Source organism: Lissotriton helveticus, chromosome 6 (assembly GCF_964261635.1).
Source record: "Lissotriton helveticus chromosome 6, aLisHel1.1, whole genome shotgun sequence".
Classification (NCBI taxonomy): Eukaryota; Metazoa; Chordata; class Amphibia; order Caudata; family Salamandridae; genus Lissotriton; species Lissotriton helveticus.
The window spans coordinates 649,358,575-649,378,486 of NC_136067.1; the positions used below are offsets into that span (position 1 = coordinate 649,358,575).

General features: G+C 46.7%; 1 protein-coding gene across 1 annotated transcript in view; it reads left to right on the forward strand.

Moving 5' to 3' along the window:
- The window catches only part of LOC144762435 (dynein axonemal heavy chain 5-like), a 1,437,549-nt gene that overhangs the window by 513,479 nt on the left and 904,158 nt on the right, over window positions 1-19,912 (forward strand). Inside the window, exon 38 of the mRNA XM_078647616.1 lies at window positions 3,449-3,545. Within this exon, the coding sequence (XP_078503742.1) occupies window positions 3,449-3,545 (97 nt within the window). The remainder of the gene's footprint in view (window positions 1-3,448; window positions 3,546-19,912) is intronic.

Consider the following 19,912-nt stretch of genomic DNA (forward strand, 5'->3'; position numbering starts at 1 on the left):
CAGATTTAGCAATAGAAGCGCTTGCCTAAGAGACTTGCATGTGGAATTGGTCTGCCTAGCCTGTTTTTCGACCTCCTCCCAACAGAGATGGGCAAGCGTGTTATCTTCAGCGTCCCTCATGCGCCAGTAATATTTGACTAGGACCCCTTGTTTGGCCGGTATCTGGTTTGTTAATCCGTATTCCAGGTGTATTTGCGCTTGGGAAATATGTCGTGGAATTGCGAAGAGTTTTTTAAACAATCTTGATTGGGCAAGGTTTAGCATTTTAGAGTCCTTGGTGGCCATCATTTCCAAGCCATATGTGATTGAAGGCAGACATTTTGCTGCTACAACCTTTAGCAAGTGACCGGTTGAACTTCCGCTAAGTTTTTTTGTATGGTTTTGAAAGCAAATTGAAGTTGTTTTGATTTTGTATTCCCAACGTCTAAATTATGTTTGTAGTTTAATTGGCGATCTGGTAGGATGCCCAAATATTTGTATTCCTCCACCTGGGTTAGAGTACAAGAATTTATCCTCCAAACAAATTTTGGTCGTTTTTTACAAGTGCTGGAGAAGCAAAGGACATTAGATTTTGTTAGGTTTATTGTTAATTGGCATTTGAGATGTACAGCGCAAGTTGTGAGATGAGCCGTTGTAAACCAAGTGGGGTTTGAGAGAGAAGCATGATATCATCCGCGTATTGCAGACTCGCTATGGGTGTTTGTCCCTATTTCGGTGGGTCACCCTGGATTGTGCGTAAGTCACTCTCTAGGTCGGCGGTATAGATGGATAATGGACAAATAAACATTTCATGTTTGGTATCTAAGAAATCATAATTAAAAATCCTCTTTAGTGATAACGTCAGATTTAAAGTTACAATTTTTAAACTACCACTTTTAGAAAGTTGTTATTTTCCTGCCCTCCGTCATTTGGTGCCTACAGCTTCCCCTTGGTCACATGCCTGGGTGTATTTGGCAGTTAGAACTTTGTGAATTCCTCCCAGACAGTCACACAATAGAGGGATTAGGTGCACCTGAATGGGCCATCTGCTGGCAGAATGGGGAGTAGACGGGGCCGGGCACAACCCTACTTGCAACTGCATAGGCTGGGCTCTGCCTTCACACAAAGGGTCTGTTACTACTACATTGTCTCTGCAGCCAGTTTGGAGCAAAGGGAGTCAGGAAATTGCAAGCACTTCAAAGATAACAAGAGAAACTTCTAGAAACTTCTCCAACATCAAAGGAGGCACGAGATATAAAAATAGGGCGTTTAGATCCCCTCTTCAGTTCACCTTCTGGACCTGTGGAAGGAATCTCAGAGGGCTGCTTACTGCTGTGGCTGCTGTGTACTACACAAGATTGTTTGGCTGGACCTGGAAGGACTGCTTTTCTGCCTAGAGCCTGCCTTGAATCCTCAGAGGCCTGTCCTGCTGTTTTACCCAGCTTCATTACCTGGACCTAGGACTACCAGAGTGAGTCTAATCATTAGCTTGCTGGCCCTCTGCTCAGAGCCACAGCGACATATGAGGCTCCCACCATCTTGAACCCGCATCTGGACCCAGCCTGAGTGATTCATAACCCCCGAGATGGTGCCCCCTCCCCCCCCCAGTTCTAGATCCTTGATGGTGTTGCTAAAGGGTTCCAGATAGCCAAAATTCAAAACTTTGGAGATTTTTTGCTAAAGATTGGTCTGGTAACCAAGGAAAGACCAGAACCAACCTGCTCGCTATCCGCTCTAGTTGCATTGCTGGTTGATCAAACTTTGCGGCTGCTCCCACTACGTTCTTCTCCGCATCAGGGAAACCTGTTCAGTGGTTCTTTGCCAAAGGGGTATCCGGCCTCCTGGAACTCCAGTCACCTACAGCCTCGTCCCGCTGGAGATTTTCAACTTCCATAATAAGTCCAAATATAGAAATCTTCATGGCAACTTTGTCCAGCGGCTCCCTGATGATAACGCTCCTTCCTCTGACACCTCAGCTTTGCTCCGCTGAACTTTACCTTCTCAGAACATTTTTTAAATTTAACATGTTTTATTTATTTTTTATACAAGAACACATTAGCAATCTTGTTACAGGGTTAGCATAGGTTGTCCAAGGCGCAGTTTATACATCAGTGTCCTGAGACATTGTGTCACATTTGTTTAGCTAACTCTCCATATCGATAATTAGAGAAAAAGAAAGAAAGGCAGGCAGAAAAAGGTAGAAGAAGGGGGAAAGAGGAGGTAGGAGACAGGCAAGGAGAGTTACATTTCTTATCAATTACATCTGACATTCTGTGGAGATGTTGGCACACCTGCAGACCGGTATTGGTAGGCCTCCCCCTTACGGTGGCCCAGTGGAGGCGACAATGGTTGAAACAAGTTGAGTATAATTGACTCAGTGGTTTCTGAAATATTCTTCAAAGTACAAAGGTAAGTGCTGACCAGGCCAAATCCACTTCTTGTAAATTCTCGCAGTCAACCTGGTTTTCGACTTGGAGCCAGTCTCGCTCAACTAGATATCCGCAGTTGGTGCTTTGATTTTTACTAAAAACCTTTAAATTTCCTAACTCTGCTTCTACTGATTGGACTTTTCTCATGTTGGTGTCAAATAATTTATCAAAAAATAAATTGGTGTGAGATTTTCCTTGTGTTGTAGTTTCTCTTTATTATTGTTTGTGTGCTGCATAAATATTTTACACATTGGCTCTGAGTAAAGCCTGACATCTTTTTGTGCCACACTACCCAGGGATAAGCACAAGTTAATTCAGTGACTTTTTGTGGTTCTCCTTCCAGGGATAGTGGCTGTTACTTGAGCAGGGCTCACACTCCAATCAGCCATTAACCCAATTTCTCACAGTGAGTGTTCAGTCAGTTTTGCAAGCATATCCACCCCAGAGCACGCATCAAACTGTCCATAAGAGCAGATGGACATTTTGCCATAGTGGGAATTCTGCCATAGTAGTGGTAAATTGTGTTATGTAAATTAGAAATGGGAATTTACACTAATAAATTAAGCTATTTGTGCACCTAAGTGACACTTTGGCATGTAACTGTTTTTGTGAGTGGGTCCAAGAGATTAGTACTGATGTAAAATCTTTGGGTACTTCTTTTATGTTTTGTATTCACCCACACATGCCTAGCTAAGAAACAAAGCTCCTGGACTGTAAAATACAAAACTGCAGTTTCTATGTAAGTCGCAAATGCTTTGTTTATTTCATATTGCCTGCTTTGTAAAGCTGCTTTATTATATGCTGACACTTTTCAACAGCAATTTGGACATATACACTTCCAGGTTCATCCTCTGCAACAAGGGCATCCTAAGCTCCAGTTTCAGACAAATGATGTTTCACTCTTGCCAAATGTTTTAAATAATTTTATGTTTGTTTTAATTATTTTAAATAAACTCACTAAAACTATAAAATTCACACTGCAAAATGTAATAGTTGTCAGGTGTTGCATGATCGCCTGATACAATTAATGTATTCCACAGATTTCAGGATGAGTTGGTTTCCATTGCAAAGGCTGCCAGGAAGGAGCTAGAGTTGGAAAATCAGATGAGAAGAGTGGAGGAGGAATGGACTGAACAGGTAAGGATGTGTGGTGTCTTGTGAGTTAATGTTGACAGAAACCCTTTGGTACCTGACGGACTCCATAGAGCAGCGATGTAAGTGCGTGGGCATGGGGATGGAATTCATGATGCAGAATGTTCAGTTAACGGTTGCACGCTGGAGAATAAGGACCAAATTCCATGTGTAGCCTGATAATTTGCATGTACCCGGGCTGGTGTAGGACTCTACAACAGGCAACAAGATAGGTGATTACTTAAACCCCACGACCCAAAGAACCAAGAGTGCCCTCCCACAGAGTTTGCTGTGGTCCAGCAAACTGCTTGTGTGTGCCATGTGTGCCTCAGTTGAAGTGAAAACCGACTGTTGGTGTAAGTGAAGTCAAAGCACGACTCCAGCCAGTGCAAGGCCTATGGAGAAAGTGAAGGCCTTACAGAACGTTTGTTTGCCGTCGAGACAAGAGGTACTGTGCCACAACTTGACACAGAGCTGTCATACATATAGTACGACAAAGCTAAAGGCAGTGACAGCTAGGTACAGAGAAGTGCTTGAGGCCCTGCTATGCCGAGTGCAAGAAAGCGCTAACAGCAGAGATATTACAAACATCAACAAATTCTGAAGGCAGTGACAACCAGGTACAGAAAGTGCAGCGAGCGGCGACAGCCAGGTGCAAGAGAACGCTGCGAGGAAAAGCAGGCAACATAGGAGGTGGCGGTAACCAGATATAGAGAATACAATCATCCTCACCAGAACCTCAGTAAAGAGAGCTATCCTTCCTCAGCACCAGGTGCTGAATGCTCAAAATATGGTGCTCTGCCTTCTTGAAACCACCGCCTCCCTTAAAAACCTCCATAAAGCAAAATATTTGGGGCAGATGGACTGCCTGGGTCGAAACATTTGATGATTTCATTGATGCGCTGGAAGAAGCAAATTACAAAAAGATCATTAAATATCATGAAATTTCTTAAGAATTTGGCAGGTGACAGAGTAAAAGAAGTGATAAAATACCACGAGGTGATGAAGTGCTGTACTGTCAGATCAGGTACTAAACACCAAATTCAAACCAATGGCTAATGTCGACTATGAAAGCTACATCTTCAGTCAGTAAAGGCAGAGAGCTGGTGAAACAATGCATGAGTTTGTAGAAAGACTTGATTAGCTCATAAAGCATTGCAAGTTCAATGATAAAGAGTCCATGCATCTCAGAGGAATTCCTTCGACAAATGCCGAAAGAGACATTCAGCTTGGAGTAAATACTCATGGCTGCCAGAGTGAAGGAGAGAGGTGACAGATAGAGAGCTAACATGGAGGCCAGAACAGCCCAAAAGGAAGCAGGTCTGAGAGTGAAAAGTATGACAAAACACAAGGCAGAAGGTCTCCAAAGAAAAAGAAGTGTTTGCAATGTGGATTTCACCATGAGGGTAGAAGTCCCATCATTGGATAGGTGTTCAAAGGCTGTGGGAAAGAGTACCATTTTGTAAAAGTCTGCAAAGAGAGGAAAAGATCAAGTGCGTCACATCGAAAAAGCAAAATGGAGGCAAGATCGAGTCTGTCATGTGGAGAAAACAAAATAGATGCCAGAAAGTTTGAGACGTGACGTTCTACGCATGCCCACAAGTCCAAACTGCAGCATCTGTTGAGGCAAGTAAAAACTGAACAATAGCGATTGTTGTGAAATTCTTCATCCAAAGGTTTGTCACTGTGATTGTCGAATGACAGTGAGGAAAATGGGCGTGTCAGGTCAATGTTGACTTCCGAACAATGTTGCACATGTAGGATTTGCTTGTTGCAAGGAAGAATTGATTGGTCCTTTTGGATCCAGGACTCACTCCAGCAGAGGGTAGCAGCAGGGCTCAGACAAGTCCAGGCAGGTGCAGGTAGTGCTGGGCAGTTGCAAGGAGGCCTTTTGAAGCTTGTGACACTGTAGCACACTCAGGAGGCCATCTGACCCTTGGAGACACTCTGTATAGCCTTAAATCAAGGCAATCAGTTCCAATCTTCCTTCTTCAGCAATAAGGCAGTACTTTCAGCAGCAGGGCAGTTCTTTCCTGAATCTTCCACAGGTCCAGGAGTGTTCTGATTAGAGGTTCTGCAGTTGCCATTTTCATACCTGGTGCCTTTCAGTTGGGGAATTCCCTAACCTACCTCCAAAACTGGTTCTGGTCAGTTCTTCCCCTTCCCCGGGTTTGGTTCCGAACTGCCTAGGGTGTCAAAGGATAGGGCAGGCCTGGTATCCGGTTCCTTTGTGTGTGCTGCAGGCAGAACCCTTTGCAGTGTAATCAGGGCAGGGTACAGCTCCTCCCCAGCCCTCCTGTCAGGAAGATCCACTCCCCTCACAACTAGGCCTCATTTCCCCTATCTCTGTAAGCAATACACAAACCTCCACAGGAGAGCTATTCACAATCATTATGACCCTAGACACAAGAGCCCTGCACATTTGGTTTAGGGCAGAAAAACGCCACCTTTCTAAATGTGTCATTTTCAGAATTTTAACTTAAAATCCGACTTTACCACTAAAGAGGATTATAAATGACAATTAATTTGAGTATAAACAGCATTTCTTTAGCCAGTCCCAAATGTAAGTTAACACTTATTAAGTGTAATAGGTTAGCCCATTGTTAGTCTATGGGAGAGATGGCCTTTCAACAATGAAACACACGTCTTGGAGTTTTTCACTACCAAGACATGTACAACTTAAACACACATGTCCTACTGTTTAAATACAATGCACCTTGCCCCCTGAGCCTTCAGGGCCTACCTTAAGAGTGACTTATAAGGATTAAAAAGGAATTTTTAGGCAGACAAAAGATACATTTTGCCAGGTCGAAATGGCAGTTTAAAACTGCACTAAAAGATGCAGTGACAGACCTGAGTCATGTTTTTAAATGACTACTTTAGTGGATGGCACAAAACGTGCTGCAGTCCAATAGTCGAACTCGAAACGCGTTGGCCCATGTACAAAGTGTTGCTCTCACTAAATCTAAAAGTTGAGAAACCCTGTGTCTCAATTGGTTTATACACATTGTGCTTTATCAATCAAGTCGATTGTGATTCAATTCCAAGTGTATATATGTATAGTACATTATACCGCACGCGCTGATTGTTTGAGCAACCTTTGTCTTTTCTTTTGTTTTTTCCTTCCCCCCACTCACAATCTCTGTTCTGGTATTTTCACAAAAGTTTAATTTGCCAGATTTGTGTATATATGGACGCTTGCTGTTGAATGAGTGTGACATGACTGACTAGTATGAATGATTTTTGTTACATAGGATATTGGTGTAGTATTTGTATATAAAATGTAAAATTTTGTTAAAAATAATAACGTCAAATTGAACAAATAAATCGCTATTGATTGGCAATATTGCAGGTTGAAATTAGCTTTCTTCTTTGTTGAGTGAATTGCATTCTAAACTGTGGTATCAGTTCAGGCACGTTCTTTTGTTATAGGCAGTCCAATAGTAGCATTTAATGTATAGGCCCTTAGTACTTGTAGTACCATTTAACTAGAGACTTATAAGTAAATTAAATGTACCAATTAGGTGTCGGTCAATTTCACCATGTTTCAGAAAGAGAGCACAAGCACTTTACCACTGGTTAACAGGGAAAAGGGCATAACGTCTTAAAAGTCAACAAAAATGGGTTCAGCAAAGGAAAGCAGAGAAAGTCAAAAAATCTGTGGTGACCCAGGAAAAGGGCTAGTTCGAACAAGATGATTGAAATCTGACTTTGAATGCTTAGATTGTAACCCAACACTCTCCTATTTCAGCACTGGCTTACAACAGATAACATTAAATTATTCCATCAATATCATCCAAAAGTGATCAAGCTGAAGCTCTGAGCTTTCAGCTTTCTGTGTGGCACACAAAGACTATGTGAGACATTGTTGGCCAAGGGAATAATATTCCTACTTCATAACTATCAAATACAGCACACATGTGAATGAGGAGGACTGACATGTACATCCACTGTGACCTTATAATGTTTCAATTAATATTTAACACAGTGTATACCCAGCTGCATGTTAACAGGAACTTCTATAGGAAAATTAAACAGTTAGTGGATGGGGCCTGATCAGAAGCACTCAGACCATTGCAGAGTTAATCAAATCCTGCCTTTCAAAATGACAAATGGATGAATTACCTGGATGCAGAGATTTCTGACAGACAAAGAAAGAGAAATTTGAAAGATATAAAGATGGTCTCTAGGAATACAAGATTTTGCTTACTTGTTTCAGACCTATCTTACGCTGGAAGATATACAACATATGTTTGAGGTAACATCTTCGGAGAGCCCCAAATATCATCAGCTTTCTGCCAAATGGAATGACCTGTGAATAATCGAGCATGGATAGAGGTGAGGGAGGGTGTCTGGAAGATAGCAGATTGAATTATATCCCCTATTGTAGTGTAGTTCCTATATCCCCAATAGGCTCTGTGCATTGGAATAAGATATCCTATAGTTATGACATAGGACTGAGGTCGGTATGTCTCTATCGAATATACTAAACTTAATTGTGAGTGCCAGCTAGCTCAGAGGTCACTAGAAACTTTCTTGAATACACAAGAAGGGATTAGTTTCTGACAACTGCATAAACATTTCAACTTTGTTTCCCTTGGACTGGAACAAATACCTTCAGAGTCGTGGAAACGACAGATAACTATTTTACTCAGTCAATCGTGCATGCTTCCTTGCAGAGAAATAGTGAGCCGGGCGTTTTTAATAAAAGGTTTATTGAACAGTCTTCTTTCTCATGCAAGAGAGGTGAACTGCTACAATCGTTAGACAGAATGCAAAGTATAATGCGTACAGCGAGAATAGTATTATAAAATAATACTGTAATAGCATTGTCTAGTGTTATGACATAAAAATACATACATAAATAATACAGGCTAAAATACTCAACTGGTGCTTCTAAAATACGCCTACCCCAATGTGCCTAACCTAAGTCTAGTATGAGGGTAGAAATAAGTGCTGTTTAGCATAGGTTTTAGTTCTGCCAAGAATTGCCAAAGGGTTCTCCAGGTTCTAATGAGCTCCATACCTTAGAATGAACGAGGTTGGTATCTCTTTCTCGGACTCGATATCCCAACACCCCGCAAGGGGAGTCAGAAACACTGGAGCTGGATTCTCGGCAGAGGAGGACAGCTTCTTGTCAGTGCGTCAGCTGGAGAGTCGGCTACCTTCGGCACTATCTGTAGCGAGCTGCTTCGGGCAAGTAGGCAGTCGAACTACACCGAACCACACCGTGCTTTGCCATAGCAAGTGAAGGTATATTTATACCTTGAAGGTGTTTAGGAATGCCAGATTTGACGTAAAGTCGGGCATATGAACGTCATGGATGAACCCCTAAGGAATAGTTGTTCATGCATAGTAATGAGTTTCTTGGAGAAATCAATATCCAGGCTAGGGGAAGTCCCTTCTGCTTAAGAGTCTGGGTTTCCAAGAAATCGTTGTGATGTTTGATGAACACATGGAAGTAGCCATGCTTGTATTTGGGCAGCATGGGCTACACCTAAATAAGGGCTTGATTTCTATGCCTATATAAGGGCATGAATAGGGAAAATTCATTTGGAATCTAAAACGCCATACAACACTATCCCTCGACTGTGTGTATTGGGCCTAATGCAGAGACCAAAAAGTGACAGATACCTTTGTGGGTATGGAGAGTTTTGTCCAGTTGCGGCACTTGTGCGTCTCTGGAAGTTGGGGGGACTGATACTCATGGGTGAGCCATGACAGAGGGATGAGGAAGTGATCAGTCCAGGGGAGGGGCAGGAGGTTCCCAACCTGAAGATCTGTCCTATTGCTAAAGATAGGGTCAAGGAGATGACCTTTGATGTGAGTTGGTTTGGATACTAGCTGGTTAAGCTGGAGGGCTGACAGGCTAGAGGTGAGTTCTATGGCAATAGGGTCTGTAGGATAGTCAAAATGTATATTGAGATCCCCTAGTAGGGTAAAATTGGATGGGCTGAGTGCTAGACTGGCTATGCTGGGTGGGAGGGTGTTGGAGAATTGTCCCGTATATCCAGGAAGGCGATATAGGAGTACTCCCGAGAAAGTACTGGTGGGGGAGAGATATAAAATGAAGGGGAGACTTTCACAATCTGGTATGGAAGAGGAGATGCTACGACATCCATAGCAGTCCTTATAAATGACTGCTAAGCCTCCCTCTCCCGTTGTTGCAGTCGCTACGAAGGATTTGAAAGCCTTGGGGGAGCGCACGGATGATATCAGGTTCTGAGTTGGTGTGCCTCCAAGTCTCCGTCAAGAACAGGGCATCGGGTTTTAGATCTTCTAATAGGATGGAGATTTCTGAGGAATGTTTGGGGAGGGACCTGCAGTTTAAGAGGTACATGTTGTGTTGTACCTTCTTGGGTGGGGTGGGGGAAAGAAATTGAAAGCCGCAGAGTAAACATCTGGTTTGTTTGACCGCAGGGTCCCAGGAAGAGTGACAGGATGCGGAGCTCTCTACTCTTAGCTTGGGAAGTGAGTTCGGGCTGTATGTCCTGGGGTTGGATGGTGGACGGGCAGGGTTTATGGCCCTTGGTCCCGGACGGTCGCGAACGGGCGCAGACGGGCTTGCTTTTGGCGCGCCTTTGGCACGTCGCCGGCGTGCCCGCTGAGCGCGTCCGCTGCGCGTGGTGAAGCACATCTGGTTATATGGGTGTGGCCAGAGTAGTCATCCAGTGGCGTTGCGCCCTCCTCCCCTCTAGCCCGGTAGTGTATTGCACTTCCGCTCCTCCCTCCACAACAATCAGGAGAATCCCGTGGTGGACCGGGGAGGCGCGGAGAGCCGGGTGTCAGTGGGTGCAGGAGTGCGGGTAAGTGGGGGATTTTAAAAGGCAAAGCAGTTTCTTAGGCAGCAGTGCTTCGGCGATTCAATTTTATTAAAATAATTACCAGGTTGTGCGGCGAATAGTTGTCACTCAGCGCGTGTCAGCAGCGCGAGTGAATGAGCTTCAGTTTTTATAGAGTATCCTGTGGCGTTGCACCCTCCTCCCCTCTAGCCCGGTAGTGTATTGCACTTCCGCTCCTCCCTCCACAACAATCGGGAGAATCCCGTGGTGGACCGGGGAGGCGCGGAGAGCCGAGTGTCAGCGGGTGCAGGAGTGCGGGTAAGTGGGGGATTTTAAAAGGCAAAGCAGTTTCTTAGGCAGCAGTGCTTCGGCGATTCAATATTATTAAAATAATTACCAGGTGGTGCGGCGAATAGTTGTCACTCAGCGTGTGTCAGCAGCGCGAGTGAGTGAGCTTCCGTTTTTATAGAGTATCCTGTGGCGTTGCGCCCTCCTCTCCTCAGTGCTTCGGCGATTCAATTTTATTATTATTATATCTCTCTCTCTCTCATACTGGGCATTACCTTGGTGTGGTAAGCCAGAGTGGCTCCTGGTATTGGGTGCTGGCTATGAGATGTGCACAAGCGAGCCACTGCAAAATCAAATGTCATTACATTGGTTGAAATCTGGGGAGGGGGCCAGTTTGGGATGTCTATATCACAAAGCTTGATGTTAAAAATGATGTTAGACCACATTGAGCACATTGAGATTATGAAACAACAAAGAGAGAGGTAGGGAGAGTCAAGAGCCACTCTTAGTCCCCGGTTCGGTTTTTTTAAACAAAAGAAGAGTGCCCCGTAGTACTCAAAGAATCACGATAGGAGCAAAAAGATGTATTTTGAAGATAGAAACTGGCCTCACTTAGGTCAGTTAAGAAAGCCCTCACTCACCAACCTGGTTGGTGACATGCTTCATCATCGGGCCCCACTGAAGAGGCCGAATGCCTCTCCAGTGTGCTACGACGCCAGGTCTACTGCAGAGCAGGTTATTTGTGAGTTCAGGCGTGCAGTGAAACTATTTCAGTGGTAGTGATGGAATTATAATAAAAATGTCTTAGGTGTGTCAAAAAATGATTAATTTTATTGCTTGATCACTAGGACATGAATAAAAATTGAGTGTTGGAAAGTGGTCCAAAATTAATTGATTGGTTATTTCCAAATGATTTAAATATCAGTCAACATGTTTCTGCCTACAAACAGTGTGAGTTTACCGGTTCTAAAGTGCAAAAGTGTAACAGTACTGGTGGTACTGTTAAGGTGATTATCGGATAATAACATAGGCGTGGTGAGGCTAGAACTCGGGCAGCACACACACACACTATGTGGTTCAAGCATAAGGGTTACGTTCTCATGCTAGTGATTTGCAGCCGATGCTTCCTGGAGTGAATCGGCAAGGGGTTTGACCCTGTAAAAAGAAATGGGGGACCACTGGGGGTTAGGAGACCAGTTGGGAGAAAGAGCGCTTACCCGGGAGAAGTTTCCTAGGATTGTCATACTCACAACCGTTTAGGTCAAAGCCTGCGGGGTACCTGTTGCGCCGTCCTCACACTCCGGTGATTGAGTGAAGGCGGTCGTCCTGTTTTTATCTGTTCGTCAATTGCCAGCACCTGGAGTTGGGAGCAATGGTGAAAAGACTGCCCGGGATGTGGTGGATGTAGCGGACGTTTGCGCGAGTCTGAGACAGTGCAGTCTTTGTTCCGCGCATGCGCGTAGAGTTTTTTTCATGCATGCGTGGCGGTGATTCCGCGCATGCGTGGTTGCGTTGCGCATTGTGAGATGCATGGAGCCCATGAGCTGTGGTGTGAATTAAAAGTTGTTAGTTCCACAATCATGTACAGGTGGGTCAAGGGCGAATGCCCGTGAGTGGGCACAATAGACTATCATGATTATAGGGGTTAAAGAGAGATGGCCCAGATATGTTGTGTTCCATTTCGACTATGCATGCCACGTGGTAGAGAACGGAGCCATTGTGCATACAGGGCATGTCCAAGAAGGGGTATTGCTAAGGTTAGGCGTGGTATCAGGCAGTTCTAGTAAGTAGATGGAGTACCTGTTAGGTACTGGGCTCGCTTGGTGATGGATTCTAGAGAAATAGAGCAAGGACCCTGATGAGGTTCATGTGTGGTGGGTCAGACATTAATGGAGTTCCAGGGAATGACATCATTGAGCCCATCCTTTTGAAGGGAGAGGCGGTAGATCCACCGCTGTTCCTTGTTAAGCAGTTTTTTCTCGTTGTCATCCCCGCTTTCTGGGAACTGTTCGATCACAGTCCAAGTAAGATCATTGGGGGTGTGATTATGGGTTAAGAAGTGATTAGTGAGTTTGCTGATGTTTTTCTTGCACCTAATGGTGCTTCTGTGCTCCCTCACCCAGGTGCGTACTTTGCGTGTGGTCATGCCAATGTATAGCAAACCACAGGGGCATGTCAGGAGGTATATTACATTGCATGAGTTACAATTTGTGTGATTACGCTGGGTCCAGGTTTTGTTGGGTTCCAGGTCTAGAGTTTTGGTGTGTCTGGTGAGGTGACACACACTGCAGTCATTGCCAGGATAGTGACCGGTGATTCTCGGTAGTCCCCAAGTGTTGAGGATGGTGTTTGGTTCTGATCTAATCTGCGTTTTTGGACGTGTGGGCACCAATTGGTCCTTGAGGTTGTTGGATCTTTTGTATGCAAAACGTGGTAGGTCCCATTCCCTATGGCCTGAGTTAATGATCTTCCAGTGTTTGCGGATGACCCTCTCAACTTGGTTGGAGGCCGTGTTGTAGGTTGTCACACAGGTCATGGGCTGTTTCAATCGATCAGTGGTTTCAAGGAGGGCATCCCTGTTTTGATTGCGGCTCTTTTATTGGTTTTGGAAATAATGGCTTGAGGGTAGCCACGTTCCAGAAGTTTTTGTGCTAGATTTGAAGATTGTTTCTTGTAGTCTGTCACATGGCTGCAATTTCTGCGTATGCGCAAAAATTGGCCGTAGGGGAGGTTTGCCCTGAGTGGTCGGTGGTGGAAACTCTCGAAATGCAGTAGGGAATTCCTGGCAGTTGGTTTGTAGTACGTCGTGGTGACGAGGGACCCCTGTTTGACTGAGATGTCGAGGTCTAGGAAGGCTAGTCTGTTTGCGCTTGCAGTGCTCGTGAAGTTGAGGTAGGGGTCTCTGCTATTGAGCCATATGAGAAATTTGTCAAGGGTCAGTTGAGAGCCCTGCCAGATTATGAGGATGTCGTCGATATATCGACGCCATTTCAGGATGTTGCTGGTGGATGGGTTGGTGCTGGGTGCAATGTGTGTTTGTTCAAAATGATGAACGTACTCTTGAAAAATAATCAGCCAGATTCTGATCTTTCTCTGGGTGATGAAATATCAGGTAGTTGTATTCTTGTAACCCCAAACTTCAGCGTTCAATTTGAGGAAGCATTTTGGCTTTGGAATTGCCAAATATTGTCAACAGTGCTTGATGATCAGTCACTACAGTGAAAGACTTTCTGTACAGAAAACATGAAAATATTCACAAGCCCAGACCACTTCCAAACTTTCTTTCTCAGGTTGCGAGTAAGCACGTTCTATTTGTGGCAGGCTCTTACTGAAGTATGGCATGATATGTCTCCGGGCATTTGGCTCTCCACTGTGCTGTGCAAGGGTTGCCCCCAAACCAACAGGGCTAGCGTCAACTACAACCTCTTTATATAGTTTGGGATCAAAGTAAGCCATTTCAGTGGCACTGTCAATGGCTTGCTTGATGTGTTGAAAGCTCTTCTCCCACTCGTGTGACCAATGAAAAGATTTAAAAAAATGTGTTAGTCCTCATAATGGTGCACTGACCTTAGTAAAGTCTCATATGTATGTCGAACAGTAACTGTCCAGTCCAAGAAAGGATCTTAACATAGAAATGTTGGAGGGCGTGGCTTGGCGCCGATGGAGTGAGTAGCGCAAATCACAAGCTCCCCGTCACCCCTTCCTGGTGACTCACAGCAATCCCCCGCAACCAAGCATACAGCGGGAGTGTTCTGGGGGCGACATAAGCCCTCCACGCAGCTGAAAACCACCACCAGAAGCTGCCTGCTACCAGTGCGGCCGAGCGCCGATCCAAGATGGCGGCGCCCAGCGGGTCCTGAAACTGATGGGACGAGCCAAAAATAGAAGTAACCTGCGGATTGTGGGCCTACCAGAGAAAATCTAAGGTCGGGATATGACGGCCTACCTCGAGAAATGGCTCAAAGAGGAGATAGCGCCCGAGGGATTGTCAAACTTCTTCGCTCTAGAGCGGGTGCACCGCTTCCCTGCGAAGCCGCCCCTCCCAGGTGCTCCGCCGATCGTGGTGATTGCAAAACTCTTACACTATAAAGACAGAGACCACATCCTGACCCAGGCACATCTCAAGGGAGATACACAAGTACACAACTCGACAGTGCGCATCTTCCCAGATTTTTTGCGGGAGGCGCAACGGCGAAGGGGATCCTTCAGGGATGTGAAGCAGAGAATAGGCCAGCTGGACTACAAATACGTGACGCAATACCCAGCTACGCTCCGAGTGGTAACAGCGGGGGGGCACAGAGTTCTTCAATACTCCACAGGAGGCGTCTGACTGGCTGGACCGCCATGACGGAGCTGGCCCACCACAGACCCTGGCAAACAGAGGGCGGCAAGGATGACTTCCCAGGATGCAGAGGGCAAGGACAGACTTTCTGGCGCCATCGCAGGAAGAGGCACAGCTTGAGCAACTGAACGCGATGCAAGTGGTGGCCCAGATCAGTGGAGGGATGCAGAGCCCAGATCTCCCTGAGGACAGCGACCATGCGGAGGACCCTGATGGAGGGTCCAGCGACTCTGAGGCGCAGAGTGAGCCACTCCCAAGTGTCACACCACAGACAGCGGATGGCATCATGTGACAGAGAGACCTGGCGGACTAGGTCAAGCAGACGTGAACGTGGTGCCTGCCGGTGCATACAGGTACTGGGGTAATTCAGGGGGAAGTGCTGCGGGGCAGACCGCTGAAGGTGCGGAGAACGATGGCGGCTGCCGAGACTGGGAGAGCTTCAGCGGCTGGCCACCCTCTGGTATTGACTGATTACCCTACAAGCAGTCACTTGTACACTTTCTAAACTGGTTTGGATGGGGGGTTGTTTTTTCCTACTTATCCAGGGGGTTGGGAGTTCAAGGGTAAGTTTGTTGTTGGGTTCAGGGGATAACACTGGGTTGCAGAATGTTGGATATCATGTGGGCTCAAACGGGAGACAGCAGTGGTGGGTGCTGCTCAGCCTAGAAGGGGCCCAGACCGTGGTAATACTTGGCGATGGCTGACAAACGACATTACAAATACATGACCTGGAGCATCAGGGGCATGCACACTATGTCTAAGAGCCATAAAGTCCTCTCACATATCAAACGCCGAGGAGCCCAGATAGCCCTCTTACAAGAAACGCACCTAACACAAAAGGAAGGGCAGGCATTACACAAGAGGTGAAGGGGGCAGCTTTTCTACACAACTTACTCGTCCTATGCGTGAGGGGTGTTAGTGAAGGTCCAGGCGGGAGTCCCGTTCCAATTGCTACATTCAGTAGTCAATCCAGAGGGCCGTTTTGTGGCCATCAAGGGAAGGCTGGAGGGCAGAGACATAACCATGATTAGTGTATGCGCTTCTCACATAGACCATTCTTTGCGACACTAAGCCATAAATTAACACAAAATTTTGCTTACACTGTGATAGTGGGGGACGACTTTAACAGTGTAGATGATGTGCTTCTGGATCGATCCCACCCCCTGTTGCCATCCTCCCAGGCGGCGAGTGCTTGCCATGCGTTCAACACTTGGAGACAGAGTTGGGGACTGTTGGACGCGTGGCGAACCCTGAATCCACAAACCAAAGACTACTCCTATTTCTCAGCGGTTCACGAGGTGCACGCGTGCCTAGATGCCTTGTTGTGCTCAGCAGATGTTCAACAACCGGTCACGTCATCAGAATATCTGGCCCTCACCATTTCGGACCATAACCCGTTGATTCTGTCCCTGATTTGGGTGTAACCGCCAGCGCCGATCCCCACGTGGCGACTTAGACCAGACACACTGGAGGATCAGGTCTTTCGGGAGGAGATTAGGGGTAAGATAGCGGAATATTTCCGACTCAACACTGGGACAACGGCATCCCTAACCACAGAATGGGATGCTTTTAAGGTGGTCTTGCAGGGCCAGTGCATTACGCATGCCACAGGAGTCAGGGAGCTCATTACGAGGGAAGTAGAGGGGGCAGAATCAGCTCTCTGGGAAGTGGAACGCAGGAGACCGGGACATCCGGAGCTCCAAAGAGCGCTCCTGAACGCCAAAGAAGATGCAGCGAGACAAACGGAGAGGCTCAGGAGTTTTGACTACAAAAAATATCTGGAGCGCACCCACGCTGAAAGGGACAAGTCTGGATCGCTCCTGGCATGGCTGACGAACCCGGTGAGCCGGGGCTCCCCACTAGTAGATATAGACGACGAATGGGGGATTAGACACTTTGCTCAGCATAAGATTAATGAGGTTTATGCACGCTACTACACCTCACTTTATACCAAAAAGTGTACATGTGAGTTGGCAGACATGGGGGAGTACCTGGCTGATTTACCACTGATGCGCCTGACCCCTGACATTGCAGAGCTGCTAGGGGTCGATATCACACAGCTGGAGATTTGGGTGGCCATCAAAGGAATGGTGCATAATAAATCGCCTGGTACAGATGGCCTGCCCGCCGAATTTTTCGCAACATACGTGGAAGATGTGACCCCTCACCTGGCCGCAATGTACCAGAGGGCTCACGAACTGGGGCAGTTGCCGGACAGCACCAGGGGGGCCCTTATCATCCCCATACCTAAACCAGGGAAGGAACCCCAGGACTACACGGCCTACAGACCGCTGTCCATGTTGAATATGGACTATAAAATCTTGAGTAAGATCCTCGTGACCCGCTTATTGCTACATATGCCTCATCTTGTTCATCCCGACCAGGCGGGATTTATCCCAGGGTGTAACACTGCTACAAACATCAGACACCTTCTAGCGGTAATGGACTCTGACGGGTACAATAAGCGGGAGGCAGCAGTGCTCACAGTGGACATTGAAAAGGCATTTGACAGCCTGGAGTGGCAATATCTGTATGTAGTCCTCTCCGGGATTGGCCTGGGGGAGGGATTCCTTAAATGGGTGCAGCTCCTGTACACAGCCCCTTCAGCCCGGGTGCGCACTGGAAGAGTCATCTCACCTAAGCTGAGGTTGGAGAGAGGAACGAAGCAGGGATGCCCCCTTTCCCTCCTCTTGTTTGCTCTGGCCATGGAGCCGCTGGCTTTTAGAGCCAGAAGCAGCCAGGACTATAGAGGCCTAGAGACATCAGCGGGCCGACATCTGATAGCATTATATGCAGACGATCTTCTGATATTTTTGCGCGATGCTGCGGGTGAAGTCCACGGGGCACGCACTATGCTGGCCCGATTTGGCGCGGTATCTGGACTCCTGGTTAACTGGCAAAAATCCAGCTTATTTCCGCTAACTCCGGACACTCTTCCACCGCTTACTTTGGAGCGCCTGAGGTGGGAGTCTAGATGCCTACAATACCTGGGTGTACAAATTTATCATGACGCAGCGGACCTCTTGAAGGGTAATGTAGGCAAGGCAGTGAAGGCGGCAAAAGCGACAATGGACTTCTGGAGCACACTCCCGCTTTCCGTTGCTGGAAGGGTGGGGATTCTAAAGATGATAATGTTGCCACACCTCCTCTACTGTTTCGGGACACTGCCGGTGTGGATCCCGAGGGCAATGGTTAAGGACCTGGATTCCACGATCACTTCCTTTATTCGGGGCACGATCAGACGGAGAGTAGCACTGTCAACACTGCAACGCCCTATAGCAGAGGGGGGGTTAGCGGTGCCTGACCTTGAGAGCTATTACCTGGCTGTACAGCTATACTGGCTGATCCAATGGCTAGCGGCAGACTGCAGCCCTGAAAGGGAGGGCTGCCCGGACGTGCCTGATACTGCCAACCTTGCAAAAATCCTTTTACGAGTCCGCCGCACCGCGCCAACGGACGCAAATGCAACAAAGGTGGTAATGCACTGTTGGTCCAGATACCTGAGAAAGGTGGGCGCTGTGGCTCCCTACTCTCCTGACATACCACTGACAATGTTGCGGTATCTCCCACAGGGAGAGCATTGGGCAGGGCTGGAGGACTGGGTAAAAGCGGGACTAAGAGACATGGGAGACCTGTACAGGGACTCCACACTCTTACCCTTCGAGGACCTGCAGGCTCCATTTGACTTCGCTGGGGTCACTTCCTGAAGCACGGGGCCTTGACTCAAAAGATTAGGGAACATTGGAGATGCGGGGGCACAGAGCCGCGGGCACTGGTGGGATGCAGATATGTGGTGCTCTCAGCGGGTAGAATTAAAACGGTGTCCTGCCTTTACAAGGCCATACAGACAGATGCGCGGAGGCCTCTAGATCGCCTGAAGCTACAATGGGAGGAGGACCTAGGTAAGCAAATACCAGAGAAGGAATGTGAAAAATTCTAGAACGCGTACCAAAGGCATCCAGGAACGCACGTTTTAAATTAATTAACTATTATGTCTTCCATAGAGCCTATTTAACGCCGGCCCGAATTAGGAAGTACTTTGGTGCGGAAACAGCAACCTGCCCGAGATGTGGGGAGAGAGAGGCACACATACTCCACATGTTTTGAGACTGCCCCTACTGCAGACTTTCTGGGGAGACATACGGCAGGTTATAGGCGACTTGATTGATAAGGAGCTACCATAATCACCAGAGCATTTCCTCTTGGGATGGTTTCCACATACGGCCAAGAATAAGGTGACAGGGAAGTTTCAGGAATTTGCTTACGTCCTAGCCAAGAGGGAGATAGCTAGAAACTGGAAGTCCCCAAGAGGTCCTCTGATCACCACCTGGAAAATAGAATTAGAAAGATGGGCAGGTGCAGAAAGCAGACTACTGTTTAGGGAAGCCAGTCGGGGATTGGCAAGATGGACAGGGCCAAAGCCTGGGAAACCTTAGTGAATGAACTGATAGCCTCTCGACAGGAAGATACGGAAGAGGGGGGCTCCCCTAGAGCAGCTGACGCGGGCCGAGGCAATGGCCAAGGAGACCACCAACTTTAACACACACAATCTTGGCTATCGCTGTGTGTGGCCACTGAGCCCCACATTTATATGCAGCTACTAACAGGCTGCCACAATATTTTACTTGCTCCAATGCAACCCAGTGGGGTAGGGGGGAGGGGGGAGGCGGAAACTGTTTTATTTTACTTGAGCGTAATGATCTGCGATTGTTCAGAGACCAATACTTATATATGTCAAGAAGGTATTTGTCATAATGTAATGTTTTTTATAATGAGAATTAAATGCCAATAAAATATGGTTAAAAAAACATAGAAATGTTGTGTGGGGGATTTGCAATAGATAATGCTTGCTCTTGTGCTGGATCAGGTTTCATATCCTGATCAGAAAAGACATGGCCCAAGAATGTCAAGCTTTTCTTGTGGAATTGACATTTGTTAGCATTTAGAGTTGAGCCTGCATT